The 14,563-nt window shown below is 37.8% G+C and overlaps 1 protein-coding gene across 1 annotated transcript; it reads right to left on the bottom strand.

Annotated features, from left to right (window-relative positions):
• Nucleotides 1-238: 238 nt before the first annotated feature.
• On the bottom strand, nucleotides 239-1,029 carry LOC102482982 (keratin-associated protein 13-1). The gene has a single exon (XM_006155288.2). It carries the CDS (start codon nucleotides 997-999, stop codon nucleotides 478-480), a length of 522 nt encoding a protein of 173 aa, XP_006155350.1. The 5' UTR covers nucleotides 1,000-1,029; the 3' UTR covers nucleotides 239-477.
• Between the last annotated feature and the right edge of the window lie 13,534 nt (nucleotides 1,030-14,563).

Raw genomic sequence — 14,563 nt, forward strand, 5'->3', positions numbered from 1 at the left:
TATATTCAAACTATATTATCCCCCTTGTCTAAGGTTTGAGTAAGAAATATCCAAAAACTCCAAAATTGTGTTCAAACAACCAACTTTATAAAATTTCAAGACCTTTTTTCATATATGTAGTGATCATTTCATTATAATCCCTTCAACATATTACAACCAAACCCCTAGTCAATAAATGACTAACAAAAAAGAGATGGATATCTGAGCAAATACGTTTATTGGATTAAAATTTGGCTTTTCATATAATTTTGGAAGAAAACATAATAATATAAATTCCATCTCTGATACAGACTTCAGAGTTTACTTTGGGTTATTATACCAGTTACAGATTTTTTCAGATATTTGTCAACTAGTATTCCAGACCAGGAATAAGGTGAGCACTTGACAATTAGAGAACATATTATAAGACAACATATGGTAAAATAATAAGATTATAAGTAGAGGTAACTGATAACGCTGGTCAGGATGATTAGAAATTTAATAAGATGATCCACAGAAGCCAGATCCGAAGACTGGCCTGTAACAAGAAGATTGGCAGGAACCAGAAGCCAGATAGGCTGGGCGGCAGAATCTGGAGCCATAACTCACAGAAGGGAAACCACAGACTCCATAACCCAGGGGTCTGAAGCTATTAGATCCACAGCTCTGTGAGTAGCAGCTTCTAGATCCGTAGCTCAAGGAGCGGCAGCTGGGGGACCCAAAGTCCAGACATCCTGAATAGGTCGTCTGGCAGGGATTGCAGAGCTTGGGTGTTCTTGGGCGGTAGCAGGACGTCTGGCAGGGACTGGACACTTCACAGGACGTCTCGCAGTTTGTGGGCTCGAAGCAGGTCTCCTGGCAGCCTCTGTAGAGAGAGGAGCCCAGCTGGCAAGAGCTGGGAGAGCAGAGGTTAGGGCGGAGGACCAAGTTGCTGGGATAAGAGCCACAGGAGGTCGGGTACTGCAGGTAGCCCCCAGAGGAGCGAGAGGAGAAGTTTCCAGAGCAGCAGTTGTAGGGCATGTTGGCAGAAGTGAGTTCAGCTGAATTTCAGTGAGACGATTCTGAGTGTGATGCCACTGCAGGACTGGAAAGTTTATATACTCTCAGCAATGGGTGTGGTATGTTAAGATGTCTTTTCCATATTTGGACTCCCTCATTTGCATAGATGTAGCTCAGTCATCTTTGTAATTGCAGTGAACTAACTCCCTTCATCTTAACTTTATGGGTGAACTCATTTTTGTTTTTATAGCTCCATGTCAATGAAATACATTTATGGTACAAATGCCATGACTGTATATAATTACTACCTATTCCATCACGGCCAGGAAGGCCCCTTTATTTTCTCTGGCCATAACTTTTTCATCTGCTCCTGTTTTTGCTGGAAATTTTTTTTTCCTTCCTACATAGGAGTTGTACTATAGTCATCTCCTTCTGGTGAGTGGCAGAGAGATGGAAATCTGATTTTGATGAGAACCTTCTAAGGACTGTCCCTAATTCAAATCATTGATTCACAATGCCCATTGTAATTTTCCATATATAACTTAGTATTGTCAGGGCTTCCTATGTGTAATCTAAAGAGGTCACAGTACTTTTAAGTACTACAAAGGGTTTGAGAGATGCCAAGGAAGGGACATAATCTTGAATAAATATGTAGAGAAAATGAATAATTAGAAAACTGAAATAAAAACAAAAGTAAGAAGAGCCTATTATGAAGCCACGTGCAGGAAAACAAACTGGCAGATGCTACTGAGATGAGGTAGGAGAACTAGTAAAACACAGAGAAGGGTGAGACTGGCTTGATTCTTCTCTGCCCATCAGGTATAGATGGAAACTCTACACTCAATTCATTCCAATTCAAATTGTCACAAAAAACAACTTCGTTCAAGGCTTTTGTATCATTCATTTATATTTGTAAGATGTCCTGTGTTCTACCTTCCCACAACAGCCATAAGCCCTCACTTCAAAATTTTGAATGTCGCCCTGATCACTCTAATTTTATTGACACACGTATTTTTGTTGCTACTTCTGCTGTTGTCTTTGTCCCTCTTGAATTCCAAATCAAATCATAAAACAAAAAATTTTAATGACTCATAGATTCATTATGCTCTTTAAATATAAGTAGGATTTTTTAAAGTTCAGGAGAAAATGGAATTAAAGTATGAGTTTATCTAGGTTCGAAAGATGTTGAAATACGTACATCGTATTTTCATAATACACATTTTCTATGAACTTTTAAACAAATTCTTCATATGTATGTTTTCTGAGAATTCAAGACAAATGTACTAATGTAATGCACTCTAGTTGTCAAGTACTCAAGGACTCAAGTAGTATAAAGGCTATGTCACTAGGTGCAATTTTATTTTAAAAAATAATAAAATTATTGTGTGGTGAAATGATCAATGTTTCCTCAAAGTATGTTAAATAGGATTTTTCTTTTAAATAAAAAGACTCACAATACAAGAACTGTATAAATGAAAGGAATGATAAAGTAGCTACACTCTTATTAAACAGCTACTTTTGAAGAATTTATATTATGATCTAAATTTCTAAATTTGTTTTTATGGGTTCCTGGCACTGGGGTAAAAGTCCTAGTCCATGTCATATTGTAAAGACCTTTTCTTTCTAAAAATCTCTGCTTTCCAAAGAGTTTTTTTGAAAATAGTCATTGTTTCACAACTAAGAATGACTGTGTTTACTGGAGGCAGGAACAGTGTTCATCAAATGAACAATGTCAGCAAATTTGTCCACCATGGCACAACTTTCTGCCTCTCCAGTCAGGCCCTGGTGCCCTTCTCCTCCCTGTACGTACCCACCACTCTCCACATGCATGTCCCCTGTCCTCTGTCAAATCCAGCTCACATGAGCTTGATCCTCTCACAGGTGGAGGTTCCCGTGGGCTTCTTATTAAACTTCACATTAGTTGCCAATATTTACAAATGAAAAAAAAATCTCATATAATATAGACTTTATTTCTTTAGAAGAATTATAAAAATCTGATGACACTAGGTTCCCTTGCTCTTAGTTGGTTAGAACTTAGTATAAGCTGCTTTTTTTACATGGGATGTGCTCCTGAAAATTCCCAACAACTCCAACCACTTCTCTTTCCTTTCAGGTTCAAAGCCAAATTTCAGTTGCTCGTAGACACAAAACTTGCACTATTGTTTTGTCGTGTTCATTAAGGTGTGTATCATATGGTGGAGAATGAGAGATGAATTAAAAAGCTTAGAGCTTGAAGAAAATTTGGAAACTCCAGTGTGCACTGGTTGACACTGCTACTCAGCAGGTGGAGGCCACATGAGAGGCCCAGATCCAATTAATGGCCCACTCTAAAAAGCTGAGCATGGTGACATGCATGTGTTGTCCTAGCTACTCTGGAAGCTGAGGAAGGAGGATTGTAATATAGCAAGGGATGGAAGGGGTGGATATTAGAAGGTGAATAGGAGGGACTCAGGAAAGAAATATTTAACAGACGTAAGAATGTAAAGCTCTCCATTGAAAATGACGTATATGGTAATATCTTTGATTTGATTATCACATACTCATGCATACTTTAAGAAAGCATATTGTGTGCCACAGAGATGTGCAATTAAATGTGAATAAGAAATCACAAAATAAAATTTGAAAAAGAACCTTGTCTAAAATGAAAGGAAAATAATTGTGAAAATAAGTTACTTCCCTGTGCATGTGAGGGTATTCTTCTATGTTAAATAGGAAAATACAATCTTCATTGTCTTTCTTGATGGACTAGAACATAAAACATCAATCACAAAATTAGTTGCAGATCAACTTCACGATCTCACTTGTATTCATAGTCATGTAGTGATTTAAAGTTATCTCCTCTGACTAAGAATACTTTATAAGCCAGTACAAGTTCAGTTGGCTTTGGGTGGTGGACATAGGTTTGAAACAGTGATATTTAACAATGGGTCTTTTCAGGATATACAAATAAAACAAAACATGTAACAAAAGAAAAGGTTATTAAAATCCTCCTAAGACCAATCTACATGTGATTCTGATATACAATCATTGTTGGAAATTGCTTCCTTAAATGAAAGGGTTAATATGTAACCAGGAGCCCATGGAGATCCTCACAGCCTGTGAAATCACTCTACAAGCCTCACATCCTCTGGGCAGGACTTGTCTGTCCAAGAACACAAACAGCAACATTAAAAATATAAAAAAGAAGAAGCCAGTAGGTGGCATAGTGGTTAAGGAGCTGAATTCCCACATGGTCAAAAGTAGTTCATATACCAGATATGGTGGCTTAAGAATCACACTGGGTGCATGTGTGTGGATGCCCAAAATCTCAGGAGGAAATGGAGAAGGGATTGCAGTGTGGTCATCCACCCTCAGGGGGTGATTTCTCACTTTCCTTCTCTCTCTCTCTCTCTCTCTTGAGCGAGTGCATGTGCTCTATGTTAAAAACAAACAAACAAACAAAAAACTCGAAAGTAAATAAATAAATAAAATGAAAATAAACGTAGCAAAACAGTAATAAATTATCTATTTATAATATATTAAATCTATTGTAATAGGCAGGACTTGATAATAACATGCTACAGCCTCTCTGCATCTTATTGCACAGATATAATAGCTGTTACAAACGCTCTCATTTAGGAATGCTGAAGATAGATTTGGAAGCATTAATATCCATCATATACGATACAGCATCTAGGTTTGAACAGAGGCTGTGTCACTACCCTGGGACACTGTACAGATGGCCTCTTGATGACTAGTAATGACTCCTTTCACCATAAATACTGAAGAGAAGAACAGCGATTTTGACAGAGTATGACAGCTGTAATTGAGAAGCAGAATAAAAAGAGCTTCTGAGTTAGAAATAACATGAATGGATGTTGTACACAGGAGTGGCTCAGAGTCAGTCTCTGGCATGTAATAGGTACTCCAGAGACACATGTCAATAGAATGAAACAGGAAGTTAGATATGCAGAAGTTTTAAATGAAATAAAGCACGAGAGGTTATGTAAATATGAATTACTTTTGGTTTGGAAGATATTTTGTTTAGAAATAAGAGTCTCAACAATAGGGCCAATAAGACCCATGGGCTTGTATTCACCCAACCAGGACCAAGCTGTGGACGAGTAGAAACTAGTGAGATAAGGAAGAAAGAACATGCGACAAGACCCGTGTGAGATATCTTCAGGAAGAGGTTTGGCCTCGTGCTGATCCTGGATGTCACCACATCCTGCCTTATTTCCTTCTTCCCTAAGTCTTTGCTGGAACCAAAGAGCCTGGTAAATAGCATACAGATGGCAACTCCATATTTGTTCTATATTTATTCATCTAAGCTCTAGAAAGCAACCTAGCACTGGGTGTGCTTTCTGTTCATGAACTCCCTTCATTCGCAGAAGAAGGGGGGATAAAGCAAAACCAAAAATAGTCAGGGTGACAGAGATAGGATGGTGGGGAAAAGGAAGCATTGAGGAATGGGTTACTGCACAGTGCTTTGGGTGAGTCAGAGCACTACGAGTGGAAGATACTGGAGGTTTCTTATTTCCTAGGCTTGTAAGAAGACAGAACAAGATCAGGTCAGGAGTCCTGGGTAGGAGTAGAGCCTGCTTTTCTCCGCAGAGGACCGCATTTTGTGCCTTGTTCTGTTGGCTGAGCTCTGTGGCAGGTAGATGAACAGAAGCCCAGAAACATCAAACGTGCTGGCATCCCAGCAAATGCCAGAGACCCCTGAGAGGGTTCCAACATTCAGCAAACTTCTAATTTAAAGTTCTTTGTTCAGGTTTTCTCCCTCAGTACGAGGATAAAGTGCTTACTTCAGTTTCTTTATTTCCTTATTTTGGTGCGCAGAGTCTGTGATGCCAACCTTTGGTTGTGGCAACATCACCGGTATCCAGAGGGTATGCTTTTCCAAACTCTGTTTTGTTCCAAGTTAGATTAAGGTCTTGATGAGAGGAGTTGAAGGGCTCTAGAGCATAGCTGAGTCTGTGGATTTCTAGGGGACTGTTATACACAGAGTTCCTGCCTTCTTCCTCTTTGTCTATCTTGATATTGGCTTTCTAATTTACCCTATTATCAGGTTTTTATTTCTTTTTAAAGACTTGGAATTTAAAACAAATAACATTTACGCTAATCTCAGGGCATTATGGAATGGAGTATATTTGATCACTTAGGATTTTAAACCCAGGTGAGCTTAAGAAATATTGTTGACAATCTAGATGTCTGAGTCCCATCAGCACATGAGTAGTTCTGGGGAGGGAGCCTGCCACTACAACTGTGGGACAATGAAACCTGGAGATCAAGAGGGTGGCTCTGCTGTAGCAATGCCTGGGACACATCCTGAGGCTGCCCTTTCCAGCACCAGTACCTTGTGCCACTGATGTGAGTTGTCCGTGTCTCATTTTTTCATCATTGGCCTGGAGAAAGTAGTACCTCCCTCATGGGGTTATTGTGAGAATTAAATGAGGTAATGTATGAAATATCCAGAATGCTGCCTGGCAATTATTTAGAAATATATGTAAGCCTTTGTTTAAGAAAACACTTTCTAGGTGATTCTGAGGTATCAAATTTGAGAACTAGTCACTGCCACAAGTATTTTAAAGTCCATCTTTATGGTCTGAGTCATTCTGTGGCACAAGAGCAAAATGTTTTTAATTAAATAGGAAATTTAAAATTTCAATATACTTGTTTAAAAATAAAGGCATAACACCTACAAACCAATATATACAGTATTGTTTTGAATATTTATAGGCTGGGAACCAGCAGTTAGCATAATGGCTATGTTGCTGGACTCCCACGTAGTCGACCACAGTTCGTGTCCCGGACCCAGTGGCTTAAAACTCATGCCGGGTGCGTGTGCATGCGTGCCCAAGATCCTGCGAGAAGAGAATGGAGGAGAAGGGATTGTGGCATGACCATCCCCCCTGGGGGATGATTTCTCGCTTTCTGTCTCTATGTCTCTCTCTGTCTGTCTGGCGAGAGCACGCACCCTATAGCAAAAAAACTCTAAAAAAAAACCCCAAAATTATGGGCTACTCAGCATTCCAAAAATTGACCAATGACCTCCTAACTTAATGACTTAAGTATTTATTTACATACTGTGTTTCTCCCTTTTACCTTTCATCTATAGTTTCCTCTTATTTTTTATTTTCATCCATACTTTATCCCTTTTGTACTCTCAACTTTTTCTTTTTTTGTGCTTATTTCAAGCATTCTTTATGGTTTAACTTCCTAAACTGGTAGTACTCTTGAATAAAATAAATGTTTCTATTATTTTATTAGCCATATAAAATTGACTACATTCCTTTTTAAAAGTAGTATTTTCTATTTTTTTTTTTTAGAGGTTTTTGCTATAGGACGCATGCACTCGCTAGAAAGAGATAGAGAGATAAAAAGGGAAAAAGGCCCCCCGGGGGGGGGTGGCCATGACACAATCCCTTTTCCTCCATTCTCCTCTCAGGATCTTGGGCACACACGAACACGCGCCCAGCGAGAGTTTACGCCACTGGGTCCAGGACTCGTAATGAGGTTGACTACATGGGATTCCAGCGACATAGCCATTATGCTAACTGCTGGTCCTGAAAAGTGGTATTTTCATTCATTTCTTTTAAATTTACATAAATATAATGGACATATTGGTATTTTATTCCATTTTAAGTTAGAAATTATTGAAATGTGTCCAGTTTTCATTTAAAAATTTTTAAATCTCACCATTACAATATGTTTTTGAGAGATTTTTTACTGTAAGGCACCCGCACTTGCCAGAGAGACAGGAAGTGAGAAATCACAACCCGCTTTCAGGGTGGTTGGTTACACAAATCGTCCTCCTCCATCCCCCTCTTAGGATCTTAGGTGCATACACACACACACACACACACACACATACATACACTCACACACACTCAAACACACACGCCCAGGGTGTGTTTCAAGCTGCCAGGTCCAGTACTGGAATTGTGGTTGATCATGTGAAAATCCAGCCCCTTAACCACTATGCCACCTGCTGGCCCCTATAATACTGTTCTTAAAAGAGAATATTCCCCATAAACAAACAATTCCAAGATGACCTGGGTGAATATCTCTGATAAAACTTTGTTCACAACTGTCCAGCTCCAGCCTCTACAGCCTGTACACGATTGTTCCTGGAAAGTGTTCTTGGAAAGCCCGACTTTGTATAGCATCTCCTCTTAACCTACCAGAATGAAAGGACCTAAGAGACAGGGACAGTGATCATTCCCAGTTACTGGCTTGTGAGGAACTTTCAGGAGATATTGTGCTCTATAGGCTAAGACCATATTGGAGAGCTGGGTTTGATTGCAGGTTCAAGCTGAAGGCCTGGCACAGTGGTATAGGCTCATAATTCTAGAAACTCAGTAGGCTGAGGCATGAGGACCATGATATGACATGACACTGTCAACAACAACAACAACAAAATTCTGGCTTGGCTTTTTAGTATTGACATAATTTTAACATATTGACAATTGAAAGTTTGTGATTATTACTTCATGAACTGAGAGTTCACTGCCTGGTTTCTTAGGAAACAGACATAAGGGCGTGCTTCCTTGTCACCATGGATGGTAGAGAGTGGGAGGAGGAAGGAGGTCCTGCTGTGTTGTATGGTGATTACTGGATTTCTGGCCATGAAAACAACCACCTTCATACTTTTAATGAGAAAGAAATGATCTGTGTCTTTAAAGTAAATGAATAAAGTATATCCAGCCACATCTGTGCAGGGGAAAATCAATTTTATTCCAATTAGATAACCGATTAGTGAGACTCCAAAGGACTCTGTGAACAGCAGGATGTTTTCTTCATATCGTATACCCAGTAGTAAAGGTATATGAAGTTATTTAGAAGAAACTTTATTATAATTCCTCATTAAAACAAGGGAAAATTAAAGTTGAGAAATAATATCTCATGAAAATTTGAAAGTACCTATTTTTCTGCTTTTACTGACTGATTATCTCATTATGAGTTAAATTATGTCTCTCACAAAGTTCATATGCTGAAGTTTTAACACCCACCTCAGAAGATACTTGGTTTAGAGAGCCTTCACAGAGGTAATCAAGCTTAAGTGAGGGCCTCAGGTGGTTCCTAATCCAATATGAATAGCATCCTTACAAGTAGGGGAGGTTTGGACATAGAGACAGACACACATGTAAAGGGAAGATGATGTGAAGAAAAACAGGAAGAAGATGGCCATTTCAATCCCACCGCTTTGGTTTGACTGTTGTTCTCCTTCAAACTTCAGGCTGTAATTTGATACCTAATGCAGCAATGTTGAGAGGTGAGGCCTAGTGAGAGGCACTTGGGAGATGGGGGTGGATTCCTCACGAATAATTAATAATGCTTCTGGAAAAGGGCTGAGTTCTCACTACTTATTTCGCAAGAGAGCAGAATTATGTAAAATAAGATGGCTACTAACAGGTCACTCTATACACCTCTCTTTTCTCTCTCTCTCTTTTTCTCTCCCCCTCCCTATGTCAGAGAAGTCCTGATATAGCACCAGAAGATGGCCACATGCTGGCCCCATCTTTGGACTGCCCACCACCAGAATTGTGAGCCAAACAAACCTCTTTTCTTTATAAATCACTCAGTCTCAGATATTTTATTATAGCAACACAATAGACTAAGACACTTCCCAACATCCTAGCTCAGACTTCCAGCCTCCAGAACTGTGAAACAATAAATTTCTATTGTGTAAGTCACCCAGTTGGTGATATTTATTGGGGCGGCCCTAGGAAACTAATATCTTCCCCATCTGTCAGAGAGTGGCCACAGTGACTCTCTTTGTTCGTGTCTAATTAATTTCAGCTGGACACCAGAGAGCCTGCCAGCCATCCCGTGCCCAATTGTGGATACCCTTTCTCATATGCCTGTTCAGGAAACAGGGCTTTGAGCATGGTGCTGTGGATTCTGCAGTTTTCAATCTTTGGGCTGCAGGTCTGGGACTTCCCTTACTCCTAGCAAGAGATTGGGCACCTGGACTGGGCTTCTGTTACACTCTTGCCCCTTCAGAAGATGCCAGCCACCTCACTCTCTACAATTTGTGACAGCAGTCTACAGATCAGCATGTTGTATTTTTAGGATCTTGCAACAACTTTTTCCCCCTAACTTTATTACTAAAGAGATTCTAAATATTCTAAATCAGGAATTGCCTATCAATTTCCAAGAAATAAGATCTTCAAAAGCCATTGTCAAGTACTAATTGAATCTTTTTAATCCACCTGTGCTACAGCTAGAATTATACTAGTTGTTAATTCTGAAATGATCTGTCTCTTCTCTCCCTTTCTCAAGACATTTTGTGTTGCATATTTTCTGGATCACCTCTTTCTAGTATGTCCCCAAGGAATAGCAAGATACCAGTTTACATAAAATAATTTGCTTACCCTAACATGGAAACTGGCTTATTGCCTCTATTAATTTATTTCAGTGTGGGTTTTGTGCCGTTAGTCGGTTTCCTTTGGCATTAAAATGTATTGGTCCTGCTAAGGAACACCATTTAAGGCAAGGTATATTATTTCTAAAGACTCTGCAAGCTAGGTCCCCAAAATATTGAAATCACTGCTATAAAGTCTTAATTGGCTCTTCTTTTTCTCCTCTTGCTTTCTATCCAAACTTGGAGTCCCAAGGAGGATATTTTTTAAAACCCCAAACATGATTAGCCTCTGTCCATCCCTTGTGAGGTAAAGCAGAGTGCAACCTAAGAAATGTGCTGAGGAAAGATCTTTCTTTTGTGCTAGCTCTTCCACTTGGGACCTAAGTATTATCTCAAATAAGCAGAATCTAAATTCAAGGCAAGGTCAAAATGTAGTTATACAGACATACATTTCAGGCCTCTGAAAGAGTAGGTATTCGAGAGATTTTGAGAATGAATTTGTTAGTAATAACTCAGATTGTGGTGACCTCATGGACTTCATTCATTTATGCATCTGTACATCAAGTCATCTATTCAAAATTAATGATAATAATCTTTGTTAAAAAAAACATCTTTATGAGAGCAAATAAAATGAGTAGAGTGAATGAGTGAAAAGAATGGAATTTGAAGTAAAATTTAACCAAATCTTTGTCTTGATCCTATCATTTATGAGAGGTAACCTTAAATAAGTTAACTACATTTTGTCTGTCTCTACTTCTATATCTGGAAAATGTGAATGATAATAGAATTTTGCTGAAATTAATTTTTCATTTAATTTTAAAATGAAATGAAACTGTATAGGTAAAATTCCTGGTAGGGTTTGTAAATATATGTCAATTTTATTACTTTCTATCCTGAACCATCCAACTTTTATGCATAATACCTCTGTGTTGCTCTATCCCTTTGTTTTGTTCCTTTTAAAAAGAAATTCTCTCTTTACCTAAGAATCTTTTTAAACTAAACTTTCTCAACTTTTTAGTACTGTATTTATACTTTCTGCTCATGAGCTTGACTGTTAATAGCCTGGATCTTATGTTCTTGTTAGTATCTTTTTTTAAAACCAAAGCATTTATATTTATTTATTTATTTATTTATTTATTTATTTATTTATTTATTTTTAACTTGATGAGAGAAGGAAAGAGGAAGAGAGAGAAAAAAAGTGGGAGAGAAAGCTAGCAGGTCTGGGAATCCCACCATGGTTGGCCATGTGGGAATCCAGCACCTTAACCACCATGCCACCTGCTGGTACTGTCTTGTTGGTAGTTTCCAATGTTCATATCTATCTCCCTATGACATGTAATCTACAAATTAAAATCAAGAGATTTTCAGCGTTGACTCTTACAAAAGTGTGAAATTAATGAACATATTTGAACAAAGAGCATTTTGTCAGAGGAAACCTAAAAAAAGTTTCATGGAGGAAGTATTATTTGAGGTGGACTTTTAAGTTCAACTCTTTGAAGTTCAGTTGAATCAAAAGAAGAGATAGATACTCCTCAAAAAAGATCTAAGGATTTGTAAACGGTTAGAGAATCAGAATGGAAGATTTTTTTTTCTTTTAAGAACTATAAAACTTTTTGTTTGTGTTCTTGAGCTAGGGTGGTGGTCTAAAGTGGTAGTAGATCTTTAACATCAATTCTTCTGGTTTGAGTTAAAAATTATTTTTAACAGAATTTTTTAAATGGGGCTAAAAATAGATACTGAACATGCTCCAACTGAAATTGCTCCAATATTTCCTACCTTGTTCTCTGAGTATTTCTTCATTCTTTATCCTGCTGCCAATCCTTCACTCTGCCCTCCCAAACATCTTTATCTGTGTTTCATGTTCCCGAGGCAGTGCATGCAGAGATTAAGTAGAGACTCAGATAAAGCTGTGATGGTGTACAGTTTCTGCTATTGTAGCTTGTCTTTAGGAAGAAGATAAAAATTATTGCAGAACTATTATGAGCTAAATAGGATAACTTATGTACCATGTATAATGCTAGCACAATGCTTGGCCAATATAAGATGCTTGTTAAATATTACCCACTATTATTATTTTATTAAGATAGAACATTGAGTAGCCAGCAGATGGCATAGCGGTTATTTTGCTTGACTCCCATATAGCAAACTGCTCTTCAAGTCCCAGACCAATGGCTTGAACTCATGCCAGGCACGTGTGCGTATGTGCCTAAGATCCCAGGAGGAGAATGGATTGCAGCATGGCCATCCACCTGGTGGGTGATTTCTCACTTTCCCTCATACTGTCTTTGTCTCTCTCTCCAGTGTGTGCACATGCCCTAAGGTTAAAAATTTCTTTAAAAAAAGAAAGGACAGAAAATTGGGATTCTATGTTGTTCTAATTGTCAACATCAGTCATTAGACCCTCTAATCTACTTGACCTGATTTAATATTTTTTTAAAGAATAGGAATGCTATCAAATGTTTCTAATTTTATAAAACTTCCCAGGGCTTTCACACTACTCGATGGAGTTAATAATAGTTCGCTGACATCCTAGTTGAGATACTGATGCTCACAAATCCAATGAGTTTAAACTTACATGCTATGACAAATACAGTTTATAATTTTAAGTGAGCAAATATATCTCAACAAATGTGGTCTCTTAGAACATGTCATACTCTCATGTTTCAAAGTCAAGAGTTCTTGAAACTATTATAAGCATTCTATATTATAGGAAGTCAATTTGTGCTCTTCAGTAAAATTTAGACAGATACTTATCTATATTATGAGGTATGGACTACAGTATATATAGGATTTGCTTATATTTAAGAGTACTGATTTGTGAATATTTTCTAATATTATTTTTATTTATATAAATAAGATTAATCTCTTTCCCAGATGGCATTAACATTTTCAAAACACTGTGTTAAAAGCGTTTCATATTTTATTCGTTTGGGTGGTATGAGGCATTTAAAGCTTGTGACTTTACATTTAGTTTGATTGGGATGACTCAAAGATATGAGATAACTACAAGTTTCATATTATTAACATTGTTGAAATAAAATAAGGAATAAATAAATTATTAAAGGGAGAAAGCAGAGAACAAATAATTATATTTTCTGGTGAAAGAATTGTTTGTGGACACTTTAATGCTTGTTGCTGTCATTGTTTAATGCCTTAATAACCATCTGCATTGGTTAACAATAATGTGTCACTTTGGCTAGGCTATGATACCCAGTTGTTTTTCAAATATCAATTTATATGTTTCTGTGAAGATATGTTTAGGATGTCACTAACATTTAAATTAATAAACCTTGAACAAAGCAGATTACCCTTCATAATGGGAATGTTCTTATCTTATCAGTTGAAGGCCTTAACAGTCAATACTGACGTTTCCTGAGGAAGAAGGACTTCTCAAGACTGCCACATAGAAATCCTGCAGAAGCATTCACAGAAATCCATCCTACTACACTGAAGACTCAAACTCAAAGCTGCAGCATCAACTCCCATCTGCAGTTACAGGCCATAGGCCTGTTTTGCAAACAGACTTACCAGGCCCCCAGTCATACAAGTGAATTTCTTAAAAAAAGAAAAAGAAATCCTCTCTCTGGGGCCAGCAGGGGCATGGTGGTTAAAGGCTCTGGACTCCCACAGGCCAATCACAGTTCAAGACCTGGACCTGGTGGCTTGCTTTCTCACTTTTCCTCTCTGTCTCTTTCTGTCTCTCTCTGATCAAACTAGAAAATAATAATAGCAAATAAAGTTAAAATAAAAATAATTCTTAAAAATGAATAAATAAATAAATAAATTCCTGTCTCCCTGCATACACACACTCACACACATGTGCATGCACACACACACACACATATCCTATTGGTTCTGTTTCTCTGGAGGACCATAATATACCCTCCAAGAACCACTGAAAGTCAGTGTTATTTCCATTGTAATGCACTGACAGTTATCTCTATCCTTATAAGAAAACAGACATGATAATCAGTGGTTTTACACACTACCATTTACTTAGTAGGTCTAGCAGCATCTAATTTTGTTAAACACATCTGTGCTTTGCTCAGTTCCAAGGAAGCCTCTGTTTCTGTTTTGCTACAGTGCTGAATTCAAACAAACTGCAAACACAGACACTGACTATATTCTGGCTTCTTCTTCAGTCTCCTAAATTTTTATTTCTTTGCTAGATTATATACATCTCACATTTTCAAAATTGGGAAACTAAGTTTTAGTAACAGAAGAGAAGTCAAATAT

The sequence above is a fragment of the Tupaia chinensis genome, unplaced genomic scaffold (assembly GCF_000334495.1).
Source record: "Tupaia chinensis unplaced genomic scaffold, TupChi_1.0 Scaffold000443_1, whole genome shotgun sequence".
Classification (NCBI taxonomy): Eukaryota; Metazoa; Chordata; class Mammalia; order Scandentia; family Tupaiidae; genus Tupaia; species Tupaia belangeri.

What these genes read in the sequence shown, in the direction of transcription:
- LOC102482982 (XM_006155288.2), bottom strand. Translation starts at nt 999, where the DNA reads ATGCCCTACAACTGCTGCTCTGGAAACTTCTCCTCTCGCTCCTCTGGG.